Source organism: Mus caroli, chromosome 4, assembly GCF_900094665.2.
Source record: "Mus caroli chromosome 4, CAROLI_EIJ_v1.1, whole genome shotgun sequence".
In the NCBI taxonomy this organism is placed as follows: Eukaryota; Metazoa; Chordata; class Mammalia; order Rodentia; family Muridae; genus Mus; species Mus caroli.
In genome coordinates this window covers 52,261,041-52,275,723 of record NC_034573.1, presented here as the reverse complement: position 1 = coordinate 52,275,723, position 14,683 = coordinate 52,261,041, and the positions used below count along the sequence as shown (strand labels likewise).

At 35.4% G+C, this 14,683-nt stretch overlaps 1 protein-coding gene across 4 annotated transcripts in view; it reads left to right on the top strand.

Moving 5' to 3' along the window:
- Ecpas (Ecm29 proteasome adaptor and scaffold) overlaps positions 1 to 14,683 on the top strand; it is a 118,551-nt gene that overhangs the window by 30,987 nt on the left and 72,881 nt on the right. For all 4 annotated transcript variants that reach the window (XM_021159333.2, XM_021159335.2, XM_021159332.2 and 1 more), the window contains 5 exons: positions 3,296 to 3,412; positions 5,238 to 5,356; positions 6,811 to 6,960; positions 9,808 to 9,976; positions 12,974 to 13,113. In XM_021159333.2, the coding sequence (XP_021014992.1) occupies positions 3,296 to 3,412; positions 5,238 to 5,356; positions 6,811 to 6,960; positions 9,808 to 9,976; positions 12,974 to 13,113 (695 nt within the window). The remainder of the gene's footprint in view (positions 1 to 3,295; positions 3,413 to 5,237; positions 5,357 to 6,810; positions 6,961 to 9,807; positions 9,977 to 12,973; positions 13,114 to 14,683) is intronic.

The window sequence follows — 14,683 nt, the reverse complement described above, 5'->3', positions numbered from 1 at the left end:
TGGGAATTGAACTCAGGACCTCTGGAAGATTAGTCAGTGCTCTTAACCGCTGAGCCATCTCTCCAGCCCCTTAATTTGAGCTGTTTTAAAAGACAAACCAGTGATTAGGTGTTTCTTCTTGTTAATTGCATTTTTCTGTTTTACTCAAATTATTTTTCTTTTTCTCATATAAGATTTTTATCTACATGACAGTGTAATAATGATTATGTGTTAAGAAAAGTGCTAAGAAGTTGTAAGTTTATACAGGGTAATATGAACTAGTTCTTTCTTGCCTACATTTTACAAGCTAAATTTAGAATGATCAATGAGCTTTTATTTTTATTTGTGTTTATATGTAGCCCTGGCTAGCCTGGAAGTCTAGACAAGGATGGCCTTGAACTCACAGATCTGTGTGCCTCAGCTCTCAATTACTGGTTTTAAAGGTGTGTGCCACCACCACCCAGCTCAATTATTGATTTTTTTTCCCCCCACTATTTAGCCTTGACTGTCCCAGAGTTCCCTCTGTAGACTCTCCTAGACACTGTAGACGTCCTAGAGTTCCCTCTGTGGTCTCAAACTCACAGAGATCTGCCTGCCTCTGCCTCCAAATGCTTGGATTAAAGGCATGCACCACCACTGCCTGGCTAGTTAATGAATTTTTAAATGATCAAATAATGAATAGGTGAGCCAAGATTTAAAATTTAAAGTAAATTTTCTTTCAGTAATTATGTTTTCAAGAATGCTCAGGATGAATAAAAGCCTGTTTATGAACTTGTCTTTGGTGTTCTGGTTAGACCTTAGAGTTACACAGTATGCAGTATTGGCTTTTATTTTTGACTTAATTATTAGTAAGAACATTGGTTTTAGTTTTGAAGTATTTGTTGCAAAAATGTCCTTATTACATGGTGGACTGAGAGCACTGTAAACTTTTTTTTGGTGTGTGTGGTGGGTGGTACTTTGGATGGCTACCACGTAGGCGTTTGTGTAAGAGAAGCAGTGTTCTGCCATTGACTTACATCTCTGATCTAAAGCGTATTCTGTGTTCTGAGAAAAACCCTTCATAAGATTAAAAAGTTATAGTCTTGTTTGTTGAATGTGGAGTTGAGCATGCCCTGAGACTATTTGCTGTTAACACTCTACAGTTATATCTTGAGAATCTGTCTTCTAGTCTTATATATTGGTAGTTATGGATTACAGCCTTCTCTGGTTGTAGTTTTCCTGTTTAATATTTTTGATGTACAAGTTTAACATTAGCGATTATAGTATGTTACATATATTTATGTATATCTTTATTAGCAAAGGGATACTGTTAAGCAAACTTGAAAACTTCTGGGAAAAAGGAAACAATAGTTAAAGCTGATAGACTTTAACATTGTGCCACTCTGATAGATCTTTTTATTCAATCCTGTAGCTTTGAAGAATTGTCATTTGAGTCCTTCAAATAGGAAAAATGATCCTGAAATTAATAGTAATAGCCACAATTATTGGTTGATGTCTCAATTTAATAATTCTGTGAGGTATAGGTGCTCTAATAATTCCTATTTTATAGATGAAAAAACTGGAACTCAAAAAAGGTAAGTTGCCTTATATCACATGACTAACAATATTCTTTATAAATCAAGACTTAATAGACAAGTAATTTCAAAATTAATCTGGTTTCTGCAAGGTACTCCTTCTGTGTAATGGCTACACATGTTAATTGTTTTTTTTTTTTTAACTATATTTACAAAAGTAAATTTAATTCATCCAAAGCCAGCCAAAGTAAATAGAGGTTAAAAATGACTCTGAAGGAAGTAGTAGAACTTTTTTGTGTGGTATTTTGATTTTTAGGCAGTGGAGTCTTGATAGGTATTTCTACTTTTATAGTATATGTTGTTCACTGTTATGCCTTATAAATTATAGAACCAGTGTAATAATAATTGTCATTTGAACAGTATTGCTAATAAAAGATACAGACAGATATTGAGCACAAATTTATAATGCAGTTTTCCTCTTTCATAACTATATAAAAGAGATCTTGGATTTATTTATTTCTTTTAGTTTTTCAGGACAGGGGTTCACTATGTCACAGCCCTGGCTATCCTGGAGCTTGCTCTATATACCAGGCTGTCCTTGAACTCGGAGATCTGCCTGTCACTGTCTCTTGAGTGCTGGAATTAAAGGCATGTGCCGGCACTGCCTGGCTAGAATGCATTTTTTAATTTAAGGAAAATGAGAGTTGCTAAGTAGAATTCCGTTATAATTAACTTGTTTGGTAAGCATTATTAGAATACAAGGAAGTTAATGCTTGACCGTATTTGATGTTAGTTTAGTTAGCAAGTCTGTAGAACAACTTGAACTCTTAAATACTACTGGGAGAACTGTAAAATATTATGTTCATTTTGGAAAGTAAGTAAAAGTATCTGTTCAAACTGGGCATGTGCATAACCTACTGACCAAACACTTTGGTCTTGGATTTATATCCAACAAAAGTAAGCGCATACATATACCAAAGGGCATATCCAAAAACATCGTATCAGCATTATATTTAGTCACTCAAAATGGTAGCTTTCACTAATGTGTGCTTTGAGGCTTCAGTGCATATTTTAGGAGTGATATATCATGGATGCAGCCCTTAATTAAAATGTTCAGTCTTTCCTTTGGGAGAGATTTAAAAAAAAATCTCATTTCTCAGTGTTCATTTTCTTCTTCTTAGTACATAATATATTGGAGTAAGACTGTGGTCATTTATCAGAAACTTGTATATTTTCCTTTCTTTCCACAGGAATTGCTGATGTGTTAATTTCTACTTTTGTTTCTTTCCCATTTTAGGGGAGGAGGGAGGTTTTATGTTTTTACTTAAATTCTCTTAGTGGTTTTAGATGATTTTTTAGGATAAAATAAACATACTTCCGTGTTTTGCTAAATTCTGTTATAATCCAGATCCTAACTTTATGAATTCTTACCACTCTGTGTTTCAGATAGATATAATTTGCCATATTCTATTAGGTCCAGTTCCTTTTCTGAAACCAATTTTCTCCTTGAAATTTATTCCCTAGAACTCAGTGTTCCTACTACATTTTCTTCCAAGTACGCCTATTTGGCCAACCAAGTATATCTAGAGACAGTAGAATCTTGTATTTTACATTGTAATAATCTTGGTATCTTGCAAAATGTAGATACTGTGTTTCTGATTCTGATACATCCCTTTCTGCATTATAAACTTTATGTTCCTTAAAAGAAAGAAGTAGCTACTTTCCACTAAAATAAGTAATATCTAAGAAATGAATTTATTTTTAAGATATGATTGGTAATTCTAGTTCTGTCTTTGTTTTAGGTAATGGAACTGCTGGTCCATCTGAATAAACGTATAAAAAGCCGCCCCAAAATACAGCTTCCAGTAGAAACACTATTGGTTCAATACCAGGACCCTGCTGCAGTTTCCTTTGTCACGGTGAGAGTTATTTTGGGATTTTTTTTGCCGGGGGCAGGGGCGGCCTTATGTCAGTCTTCTCAGTGTTTAGTTGATGCCATCAATGTATATTGGCAAACTTAAAAGTTTCATTCTTAGACCATTCCTAACTGAAACAGTTGTTTTTTTGTTTGTAAATGATATGTTATTTTTTCATGGAGTACTGATTCACAGGTAATGCTGCTTTAAAGAAGTTATAGGAACATGGTAATGAATGGCCATTTATTGGGCAAAGAAATGTTGGTGAAATGACTGTCAGGTATTTAATATAAAAAAGAATGATTTTACTTATACAGAATCTGAGCAAGTTAATATCAAAGAAATTAAGAGTAGAGTACTGATTATCAGAAGTTGGGGAAAAATTAATTGCTAGGTACTAAGTTTAGAGAGCAGGAACTTGTGATGTGCTGTGGTTGCCCAGTTAGAGTGACTGCAGGTAATGGGTACTTCATACAAACAGCGTTTAGAGGCGCCCAGTGTGCTGTAGGACTTGTTAGGTTGAGGCAGGAGTATTGCTTTAGCTCAGAAGTTCAAGAATAGCCTGAACAAATTATGGGATGCTCTTCTTGAATATGAACTCTGAAACAACAAGATAACTTACAGAAAGCTAGAAAAAAGGCTTTCAAGGTTTTGCCTTAATGAAATGATAGATATTTAAGGGTATGTTTAACCTAATAGAAGCAATATATAATGTATACATAAATTTAAATGTCACATTGGTACTCTATAATATGTATACTTTAAAAAAAAAAATTTGGTACTGGGGATTAAGTCAAGGGCCCTTTGCATGCAAGGTAAACCTTCTACTGAGCTATATCCCTACCCAATACATGTAATTGCTTTTATGTAAGTAACAGTAGTTTGATTCTTAGTATATGACACAAATCTGAAAGAGAGAAGAGTTAGCAATACTCTTTCTGATGTGTGTACTCAAAAGATATCCTTTTTTGTAGTGGAGTAAATTTGAGACTGGCAAGTATTCCTCTTCATTCCGTTTCATGAAAACAAAATTTAAAAAATGTTGATGTTATATGATGACAAATAGTGTTTTTTTTCTGGCTCTTGTAATTTTTCACAATGGGGCAAAATTTTCCAGATTGTTTTATCAGGAGTCACAGTTTTATTTGGAGGTGCTTTGTCTATTTTCTACATATTGTTTCATTATAAGACAGTATCTTTCCTTTAAGCAAATACAAATAGTGAGGTCAATAACTATGCCAAATAGAAGGAAGGCCTTATGATGCCTGTTCATTTTTGTGAAGAATCCTTCAGATTAGCAACTATCTTATTTTTACATCTGGATTTATACTCATGAGTTTACTTGAGTTGTAAATTTTGCGTGGGTTATATATAGTGATACTGATAACATCAATTTCCCTGAATTACCTGCCATCCATTGCTGAGTTGTTACTGGATTGAGGAACCACATAGTGCTGTAGTTCCTAAAGATGGTTTTAGTAATTGACCTGTGAAATGGAAGCTTGGGATTTGTTAACATGTGATCTTGGGTTAATGCAGCAAACCAGGAGATCTGCTGATAATGTGTATTATAAAGGTTTAGATAGGCTAAATGCCTTTCTTCTTCCTAGCTGTAGTAATTGACATATGACTGTTTCTGGTTAAGTTACCTTTTTTACGTAAGAAGCTGACTTTAAGAAGAAGTTGTGCTTGGGGTCTTCCCTGAGATGAGTAATTTGGATAGGCTGTAGTAAGCAGAGCGTGACTCTTGTGATGATTGTGTTGTAAGAATAACTTTCTGTAATGGAATTTCCCCTCCATACTCACTTGCTTTCTCTTACTGCATTAGAATTTTACTATAATTTATGTTAAGATGGGCTATCCTCGCCTGCCAGTGGAAAAACAATGTGAGCTGGCCCCTACGCTTCTTACTGCCATGGAAGGGAAACCTCAGCCACAGCAGGATAGGTATGGCTTCCTCGCTTACCTGTTCCCATCTGTAAGAGTCAACAACTTTTGCCTTTCAGATACAGGTCAAGTTTGGTTTTACTTGGCAAATGGAAAGGCTTGGGGTTGTTTACCTGAAGGAAGGTTGAATTTTCTATGATATTTTAGTTACTGTTTTTATTAGTGGCATTATAAAGTTCTTTATATGAACACAAAAAAATATGTAAGACTGACACTTTCCTAAATTTAACTGCTTCACGTTTTTTGTTGTCTTTTTAAAAGTGGTTTATGTGATGTTAAAAATCTATTTCATTGACTTGTTTTTCTTTCATTTCATCTGGAGAGATGGCTCTGTAGTTAAGAGTACTGTCTGCTCTTTCAGATGACCCAGGTTCATTCCTGTCAACCACATAATACAACCATTTGTTAACTCCAATTCCAGGGGATCCAGCACCCTTTTCTGGCTCTGGGCACTAAGCTATCTTTGTAGTGTATAGACTTGGCATGTAGATGAAATACCCATGTATGCATTAAATAACTAAAAAGAACATTTTTCATTAAATCATTTCTGTCTTGATGGATAAAACATTTCTCAACAATTTTTGGAAGCAATAGGGTATTATTAATATAAGCACTGGAAAAAAAAGAAAGCCTTTTATAACATTTATTTGTGGGCTTAGAGAAAATATCTTTATTTCAGATCTGTCAATTAGAAAGTTTCCAGTTCTGGCTTACTTATCAGTCAATCAGTTGTTTGATAATGGTCTTGGGGATCAAATGCAGGGCCTCAGAAGTCTTGCATAAAAGACTACAGGTGTTTACAATCAAATTAATAATTGAAGCACATTTTTATTGAAAGAACATGTTGAACTTTACTTTTATCTAAAATGTAACATGAAGTACCTTCTGGTAAAATCAAGTTTATTTTATATACACTTTTCTAGATTCTTAAAGTGATGAACCATGTTGGCTAAGAGCCAGTTATCACTTAATACTTTGAGATCTTTGTTCAAATCTGTAAGATTTGTTGTTTTTGTTTTATTTTGAGACAGAGTTTCTTTGTGTAGTTCTGTGTGTCTTGGAACTTGCTCTGTTAGCCAGCCTGGTCTCAAATTACTGAGTGCTGGGATTAAAGGCATGTACCACCACCATGCCTAGCTTAATATTTGAGTCTTTTATTTTTATTTGTCTTTTTATATCTTTTGAGACAGAGTTTCTTTGTGTAGCCCTGGGTATCCTGGGACTAACCCTGTAGACCAGGCTGGCCTTAAACTCACAGAAATCTACCTGCTTCTGCCTCCTGAGTACTAGGGACTAGGAAATCAAGGCTACTCCCTAAATTAAGACTTTGTTCCTAATTGGTATAAAAAATGAATAGCTCCTGATATAATTGCCAATTTGTATTAAGTATATCTTTTATGCGTGTATAAAATTGATTTATAAACTAGCTGCAATAAATTTAATTTTTCTTTCAGCTTAATGCATCTCCTAATACCAACTCTTTTTCACATGAAGTACCCGGCTGAATCGTCCAAATCAGCTTCTCCTTTTAATCTCGCCGAGAAACCAAAGACTGTGCAGCTGCTCTTGGACTTTATGCTAGACGTCCTTCTGATGCCTTATGGGTGAGTTAAAAATGACAGAGCCAAGCAGTGTTGTCTCCAGCGTTTACTCTGTGGAAATTGTGTGCTACTTTAAATGGCTCAGCTTATGTGTAATGCATCTCTGAGGATTTGCATCAGTACTAAATGCTAAAGTCCAGCTCTGCTAACATATTGGCTGTATAGATGTAGTAATGCTGTTGTCATTTTTAGATTTCACCAGTCCCCAGCTGAAGTAAATGTTGGGTCTCCTAGCTCTGTGTACCTTAGGAAATCAGGAAATCATGTCCAGCTTTCCTTGTTCTGTTTTCCTTGATGTCTTGAAATTTCTTTTGCACTTCTACCATTTAGTTGTGGATCTGTTTGGCTCTTCCTACAATTTTGTTCTCATAGCTTTGTTTTTGATTCACTTTCTTTAGTGTACAAAATGTGATTTACATTATGCAGACGTATCAGTGGACTCTGCTTATCTCTCTCACGTCTTCAAACAGTGCTGGAGAGTTGCCTGATTTTTGCACAGATTTTAAAGCACATCTTAGAACCATGGGTTCTCAATAGCCAGCATTACATGTATTCAGTGGTCATACTCCCCTCCAAGTACTTCCACCTTATTCTTTAAGATAATGGAGCACTTTAGGACATTTCTCTACAGAGAAACAAAGTCACCTTGGAAAATATCTCTTACTGGCCAGATGTCAACTCAGTGTCTGCTACAGACATTTCTTATTTTGTGTAGACACATTTGTTCTATTTTTCTGTGTCCCTCATAGCCCCCAAGAACTACCTGTGTAGTACTTTGTGTTTTTATCACATTGTTGACATCTTCCTCTTTCTTAATAGTTTTTCAGCCCCTTGCAGTGTTTTATCAGGCTTTTGAATCTGGTTTCCAGATTGTGGTCTGACACTAGCCTACTGATTTGGTCTTGTTGCTAGAGATATTTTCTAAACTGCTACTTTTATTCCGTTTTCCCCTGATCTCGAGGATATATGTACATAGACAACCATGCACATGGAGTTGCATAGCATCTATCCTCAGTGCAGAGACAAGAGGGTTAAGGCTGTATGATTCTTTCTCTTCCAGTTGGCTCTCCTTCTGCCCCTCTAGTTTAATAGCTTGATTTTTCAGGGCCTTTACTACAGGCAAGAAGCTGAGATAGTGAACTGGAAGTGGGGTGAGGCTATAAACTCTCATATCTCACGCTCAGTGACTTTTCTTCCTCCAGCAGAATTGCACCTTATGGTTATGGGGACATAATCTCCCCTAGAAGCGCCAGCAATTGGGAACTCATTTAAACCAAAACAGCTCCCAAGCTTCTCATTCTTTAATGAGAATTTTAGTATCTATTATGATCTATTATCAGTATAGAATTAATATCAGTATAGAGTTAAAGGGATTTCAACTGTTTATATAAAATATAAATATGATTATGAGGAATAATAGTTTTAATTGGATGAAAAATAAATTTATTAGAGGTCTTATTTCTATTCTACAAGCTAAAAAGTGTGTCAGATAACAATAACAAGGAGACACAACAAGGAGCTTTGAATATAGAATGAGAAAATGCTTTTCTTTTTTTTCAAATTTTTCTACTTTTAAAACTTTGTTATTATTCTTTGTATGTGTACAGAGTATGAGTGAAGTGCAGTTCTGTGGAGTTGGGTCTCTCACCTTTAATGGGTTTCAGGACTTAAGTTCAGGTTGTCAGGCTTGTGTGGCAAATGCCTTTTAACCATTGAGCCATCTTGCCAGGCCCTGACTGACGCCTTTTACTTTAGTTTTTTGTTTGTTTGTTTGTTTTTTTTGTTTTTTGTTTTTGTTTTTGTTTTTTTTTTTTGAGACAGGGTTTCTCTGTATAGCCTTGGCTGTCCTGGAACTCACTCCGTAGACCAGGCTGGCCTCGAACTCAGAAATCCACCTGCCTCTGCCTCCCAAGTGCTGGGACTAAAGGCGTACGTTACCACACCCGGCTTACTTTAGTTTTAACTTCTAGAATGTTACATGCTTGTATGGGAGGCAGTTTGTGAGAGGCTTCAGTGAGTTTTCTAATGTGAGTTACAAAGTAAGGAAAAAAACTGTAAAAGCTTTGTTTGGAGCATAGAACAATACTAACCATAAGCCTTGTGGGGTCAATAGGCTTATGTCTGTATTTGTCATTAAAAAAATCAAAATGTAGTGAGTCTATACTAACTCATCAGATAATAATATGTACCTGGAAATGGCATAAACATTTTGTAGTTCACTTATAACTGCCTTGAGTGATAGGTTCTTCTGATTAATTTGCTGACAATATATAGATCTATAGATAGATAGATAGATACCTTTGAGGTTTTTTTTTTTTTTTTTTTTTTTTTAAATATTGCTGGATAGTGTTGCTGCATGCCTTCAATCCTAGCAGAGGCAGGTGGATCTCTGAGTTTCAGGCCAGCCTGGTCTATAGAGTGATTTCCAGGACAGCCAGGGCTATACAGAGAAACCCTGTCTTCAAAACCAAAATAAGTACAAAAGTGATTTTTACGTGGAAATTTTTATTTTAGTTGTTGTTCTAGCACAGTGGTTCTAAAAGTGACTCTTTAATAGAGTTCCTCATGTTTTGATGACCCCTAACTGTGACATTACTTTTGTTGCTTCTTCATAACTGTAATTTTACTATTATGAATGGTAATGTAAATAGCTGTGTTTTCCAATAGTTTTAGGTGACCCTGTGAGAGAGTCATTTTACTCCCAAAGGGGGTGCGACCCAAAGCTTTAAGAACCATAGCTCTAGCATAATACTGTTCAACGACAGAGTGTGAGTGTTTTATGTATATATGTGTATATATACACAAATTCACATGTTTTTATAGAGAGTTAAAGTTTTATTTTCTTTTCAGATATGTGTTAAATGAATCCCAGAGTCGCCAAAATTCATCATCATCACAGGGTTCTTCTTCAAACAGTGGGGGAGGTTCTGGAATCCCACAGCCTCCCCCAGGAATGAGCTTTTATGCAGCTAAGCGAGTTATTGGTGATAACCCGTGGACACCTGAACAGTTGGAACAGGTATCACAGTTGCTCTTTATAGGAGTACTGACCCTGAACACTTGCCCCTGTGAAGTTCCTGGAAGCATGTGCAGAGCAATTCCCGTCCGTATAGTCAAGTTCTCTATAAAGAGTATGTTGGAAAGGAGCAAATTCTTTTCCTCTGTCATTTATTTGTTAAAGCCCTAGGGATGGGGGGAGTGGGAAATGAGCGTATGTCTTTCTAACAGTGTTCACATCTTTCAAGTACTATGCACAACCTATTTTACATTGAGCAAATTTAGTTTTCTGTCATTTTAATTTATAACTATAGGTCTTAATTATGTAGTTCCTTTGATGCAGTTAAAATACAATTTATCTTTCATTATTCAATATTTTAGGGCTGTACATTTTGTGTAAAGTGAGGAACCTCTATACTTCACAAGTGACAATGTGGGGAAAAGCATGACTCCCTTTTATATTTCTTCTTGGGGTTTTAAAATTGGCATTAAGAATTTTATTCTGGATTTAAACAGGACACAGATGTTCTCTGAGCAGCTTTTAAAAATGACTGGTGCTCTACAGAGAAGGTGCCTCCCTGTGTCTGTCACCAGGCACCTCAGGGAAGAACAGAAATCAGTATGTAATTATTTTGGAATTCAAGCAACATGGGTTAGTCTTCCAATCCTTCCTTTATTTCTCCATAGCAGTCTCAATGATTTGATCTTTTCTTTTTGGGAATGTAAGTGATCATTGACAAAAGTGTTTTCAGGAGAGAGAAAAAGAAGCAAATGGGGCATTCTTGCCACTCAAAATGTAGTGTTCTATTCAATGAGGGTTATAATTGATTAGATTTACTTCATGCTTATACACCTTTTACCTCCTCCCTCCTCCCCTTAAGCCGTAGTGTGAGTCTAGAAACCACTGTAATGAGTGTGAGCTATGGCAGGCACTATACTGGGCACTTTTAGTATACTATCTCATTTCATCCTCACAGCAGCTAATGAGGCACGGAAGGTTTGAGATTCACCAGGGTCTCTCTTCTGATACCGGACTCTTAGCCTCGTCCTTTGTGAGCTTAAAGCTGAATATACTGGAGAGTACTGGTTACTGCTATTGTTCATTTATCATCTTAAGTTGGTCATTGTTGCTGAATTTAAAGGTTTCTGTATATGTTTTGTCTGTTTCATAATCTGGTGCTGAAATGAATAGTTTAGCTTTAAAAACAAAAACTTTTTAATTTTGAATACTTTTTTCCCCAAGTAAATCAACTTTCTCTCTCTTTCTCTCTCTCAGTTTTTCAAGACAGGGTTTCCCCGTGTAGCCCTGGCTGTCTTGGTCTCTCTCTGTAGACCAGGCTGGTCTCAAACTCAGAGTCCACCTCCTCTTCCTCCTTTGAGTTGGGCTTAAAGGTGTGTGCTACCATGCCTGGCTAAATATACTCATTCTTATTTTAATTAAAACATATTTTTAATTTTTTTCTGATTATAAAGGTAAAGGTTTTAGTAGTCAGGAATAGAATTGAGGGTGCGGGATATGTAGCTTAGTTGATGAGAGAGTTTACCTAGCGTGCATAAAGCCGTGGTTGAGTCCTGGCACTCCATGACTAAGACATGGTGGTGCATGTTTGTAATCCAGCAGCACTCAGGAGGTGAAGGCAAGGAAATGCAAGGTGTTCAAAGTCATTCTTGGCTGCGTAGTTCATTTGAGACCCTGATTCAAAGGAAAGGAAAGGAAAGGAAAGAAAAGAACCACCCCCCCGCCCCCCAAAACAAAACCTCCCAAAATAATGCTCAGTGATAAGAGTGCCTACAGCCAGGCTTAGGGTCGTGAGTTCAGTCCACAGCACCTCAAGGAGACAGTATAACAATCCGCCTCCAGTTCTGCCTCCTGTCTGTCTCTGTCTCTCTTCCTCTGTGTGTGAACAGTTTTATATAATACATTTTTATTTGCCACATAATAGTTTAGTCTTTACTATGTAGTCTTTGAAGATTAAAGAAAAATCTGCCCTTTTACTGCTTGTGTAAAATTTAACTATGTTTTATGTTTTAACTTGTGTTTTATTGTTGAGACTCTTGTCATTTTTAGTTTTTAGTACACTTTCATTATGTATTGTGTATTTGACTTTTATAATCATCCCCTTTGCAGTTTACGTTAATGACTCCTCCACCTTTCAAACTATTTCTTATTATAATTAAATTATACTGAGAAGGCCTTTTTGTCATCAGCTACACTTTTTTATTGGCATTTTTTTCCATTTAATTTTTAAAAATTTCTTTCTCATTTAATAATTGTATATTTTATCATTCCTAATTCATACATCTGAGAATTATTATGTAACTGGTTTTTAAAGTGAGGATAAAATTTTACTTTTCAGGTGTATTTGTCCCTGAATGATTGGCAGTGAAGTTCATAGCTCTTTCACATTTCGGAAAGTTCTTCTTAAAATCTATTGTGCTTCATTGAGTATGTTAGTTTAAACACTACTCTTGGATTGAGTTGCACTTGGAGTGACTAGAAATAATTTTCTTTATTTTTAGTCTTAAAAATATGTATATGTTAACAGTAGAGTAAAACTGAAATGTGAGTTGTTCAAAATGTTTCTCACAAGCATCTATCAGACACTTTGTTCGTAATGTATTGCTTCTCACCTGGAGGATGCGGGCAGAGATGTTAAGTCCTTATCCCTCTAGGAAGGTCGTGTGGCCTAGTAGAGAGACTCTTGTTGTTTTGTTGTCAGAGACTTGTCTTTGAAGCCTATTGTCATCATTTGTTGTGTAGTTTAATGTTTTAAGCTTTGCCTCAGTTTCTTCATCTAAAAGTGTCTGTAATTATATCTACCTCATAGATTGTGAGGGTTAAATGAAATTGTGAATAGTTAAGATGTTTAGTGTAGTGTCTGGCACATTATAAACCTAAGTAGGAGCTCTACTGTTGCATTAATCCATGGCTTATGACCGTGTTGTTATGTTAATTAGCTTTAGTGAGTGCTCTTTGTTTCCCTGACCCTTCTTTCTCCTTCCCTTCACTTATCTGCAGTGCAAATTGGGTATAGTGAAGTTCATAGAAGCGGAGCAGGTGCCTGAACTTGAAGCCGTTCTCCACCTGGTGATTGCGTCTAGTGACACACGCCATAGTGTGGCGACAGCCGCAGACCTGGAGTTGAAAAGCAAGCAGAGGTAATTACTTCCTTGATAAGCTTCAAAATCAAAAGGCAGAGTTCTCAAACCTTTGCAGGGTTTTATGAAATGATGTATTCAGCTTAGGAAACTAGGACACGTTCTTAGTTGTACGTTAATAAAGTTTACCAACGAGCAAAATTCTGTGTCCAAAAAAAAAAAAAACCTATTTGAAAATGTATTTCAAAGCTAAAATAAGTTAGGAATGCCATTATAAGAAATAAAAATTTTCCGCTAGGCAAATAAACTGAAAGTTAATGTTGAAAACGATAGACCCAAGAAATAATTAACTTTTGATTTTTCTTTCGTCTCAGACCAGTTAAGGTCACTTTTAATAATGAATGTGTATGTATTGTGGTTGTTATAGTAAAAACCAGGCTTATGGAAGAATTGCTGAGTAAAACTTAAATCTACATTGAAAAGAGATACAAATAGTAGATAGATTTAGAGGAATAATCTGTGTATGAAATAAAAATCAATGGAAAATGAGTACTTTGTACCTATGGTTAAATACACTTATATTGAAATGGTAAATCCATTTAAATTTCTGAGGAAGTACTGTATCTTATGTCTTATTTGAGCAGTGAGTCATTAAATAAATAAATATATACACACACATATACACATACACAGTAAATCTGGGAATTCATGTTCTAACATCATTCAGAAGAAGAAAATATATTTAGAAATGTTATAACTTTAGTCATTATAGCATGTCTTACAGTTATTGAAAAATAAAAACACCTGAATACCTCATGTCACATAATTCAGCACTTGAGAGATAGGAGAAGGAAGATCTTATTAGTTCAGTTAGCTTTTGCTACATAGTGAGATCCTGTATATATATTTAAAATGTAAATCCTGAGGTATTCATAACTGGCTTATTTGAGATGGTTTTGTTAGATAGCTTAGACTGCCCAGGCTTTCTACCATGTGTCTCTGCCTACTGCGGATTACAGGTGTGTGCTTCTGTGCCCAGAAGGTTGAATGCATGCAGGTTGTTAAAATAACATTTATAAGATAGAAATAGTGAAAATGCCATAAAACTTTATAACTGATATATGTATTTTACTTTGCTTCCTCTAAGAAGAAAGTGCAAGGAGGTATAATAAAATAAGGAAATTAATTTAATGGACCTTAGTTTGTTCTATTGCAGTGTTTGGGTAGATAATGGTAGTGGCTGAGAGTAGCTTCCACTGAGAAGCATATGAGGTGGCATATAGCAGGGCTTCTTAAACTTTTTTAAGTGATCCTTTTGTTTGAAATCATTTTTGTTTGAGAATTTTTTTTTATGTGACTGTGGATATATATTTTGTGATTCTTTTTGTTTGAAATTTTTTTATGTGACTGACTGTGTATGTATGAAATAGATATGGAGAGCAAACATTTGCTGGTAATAAATCAAACTCATTTAAAACAATTTCTGCTATACATACATCTTTTCCATTTATTTATGAGGAAATCAATTTTTTATTAATAAGATGGATAGGCTTGTTCAAATTTACACACAGAATTAAATCTTGGCTGGATATTTGACACTCTAAGGCAGAACATCTTTTTTTTTTTTTTT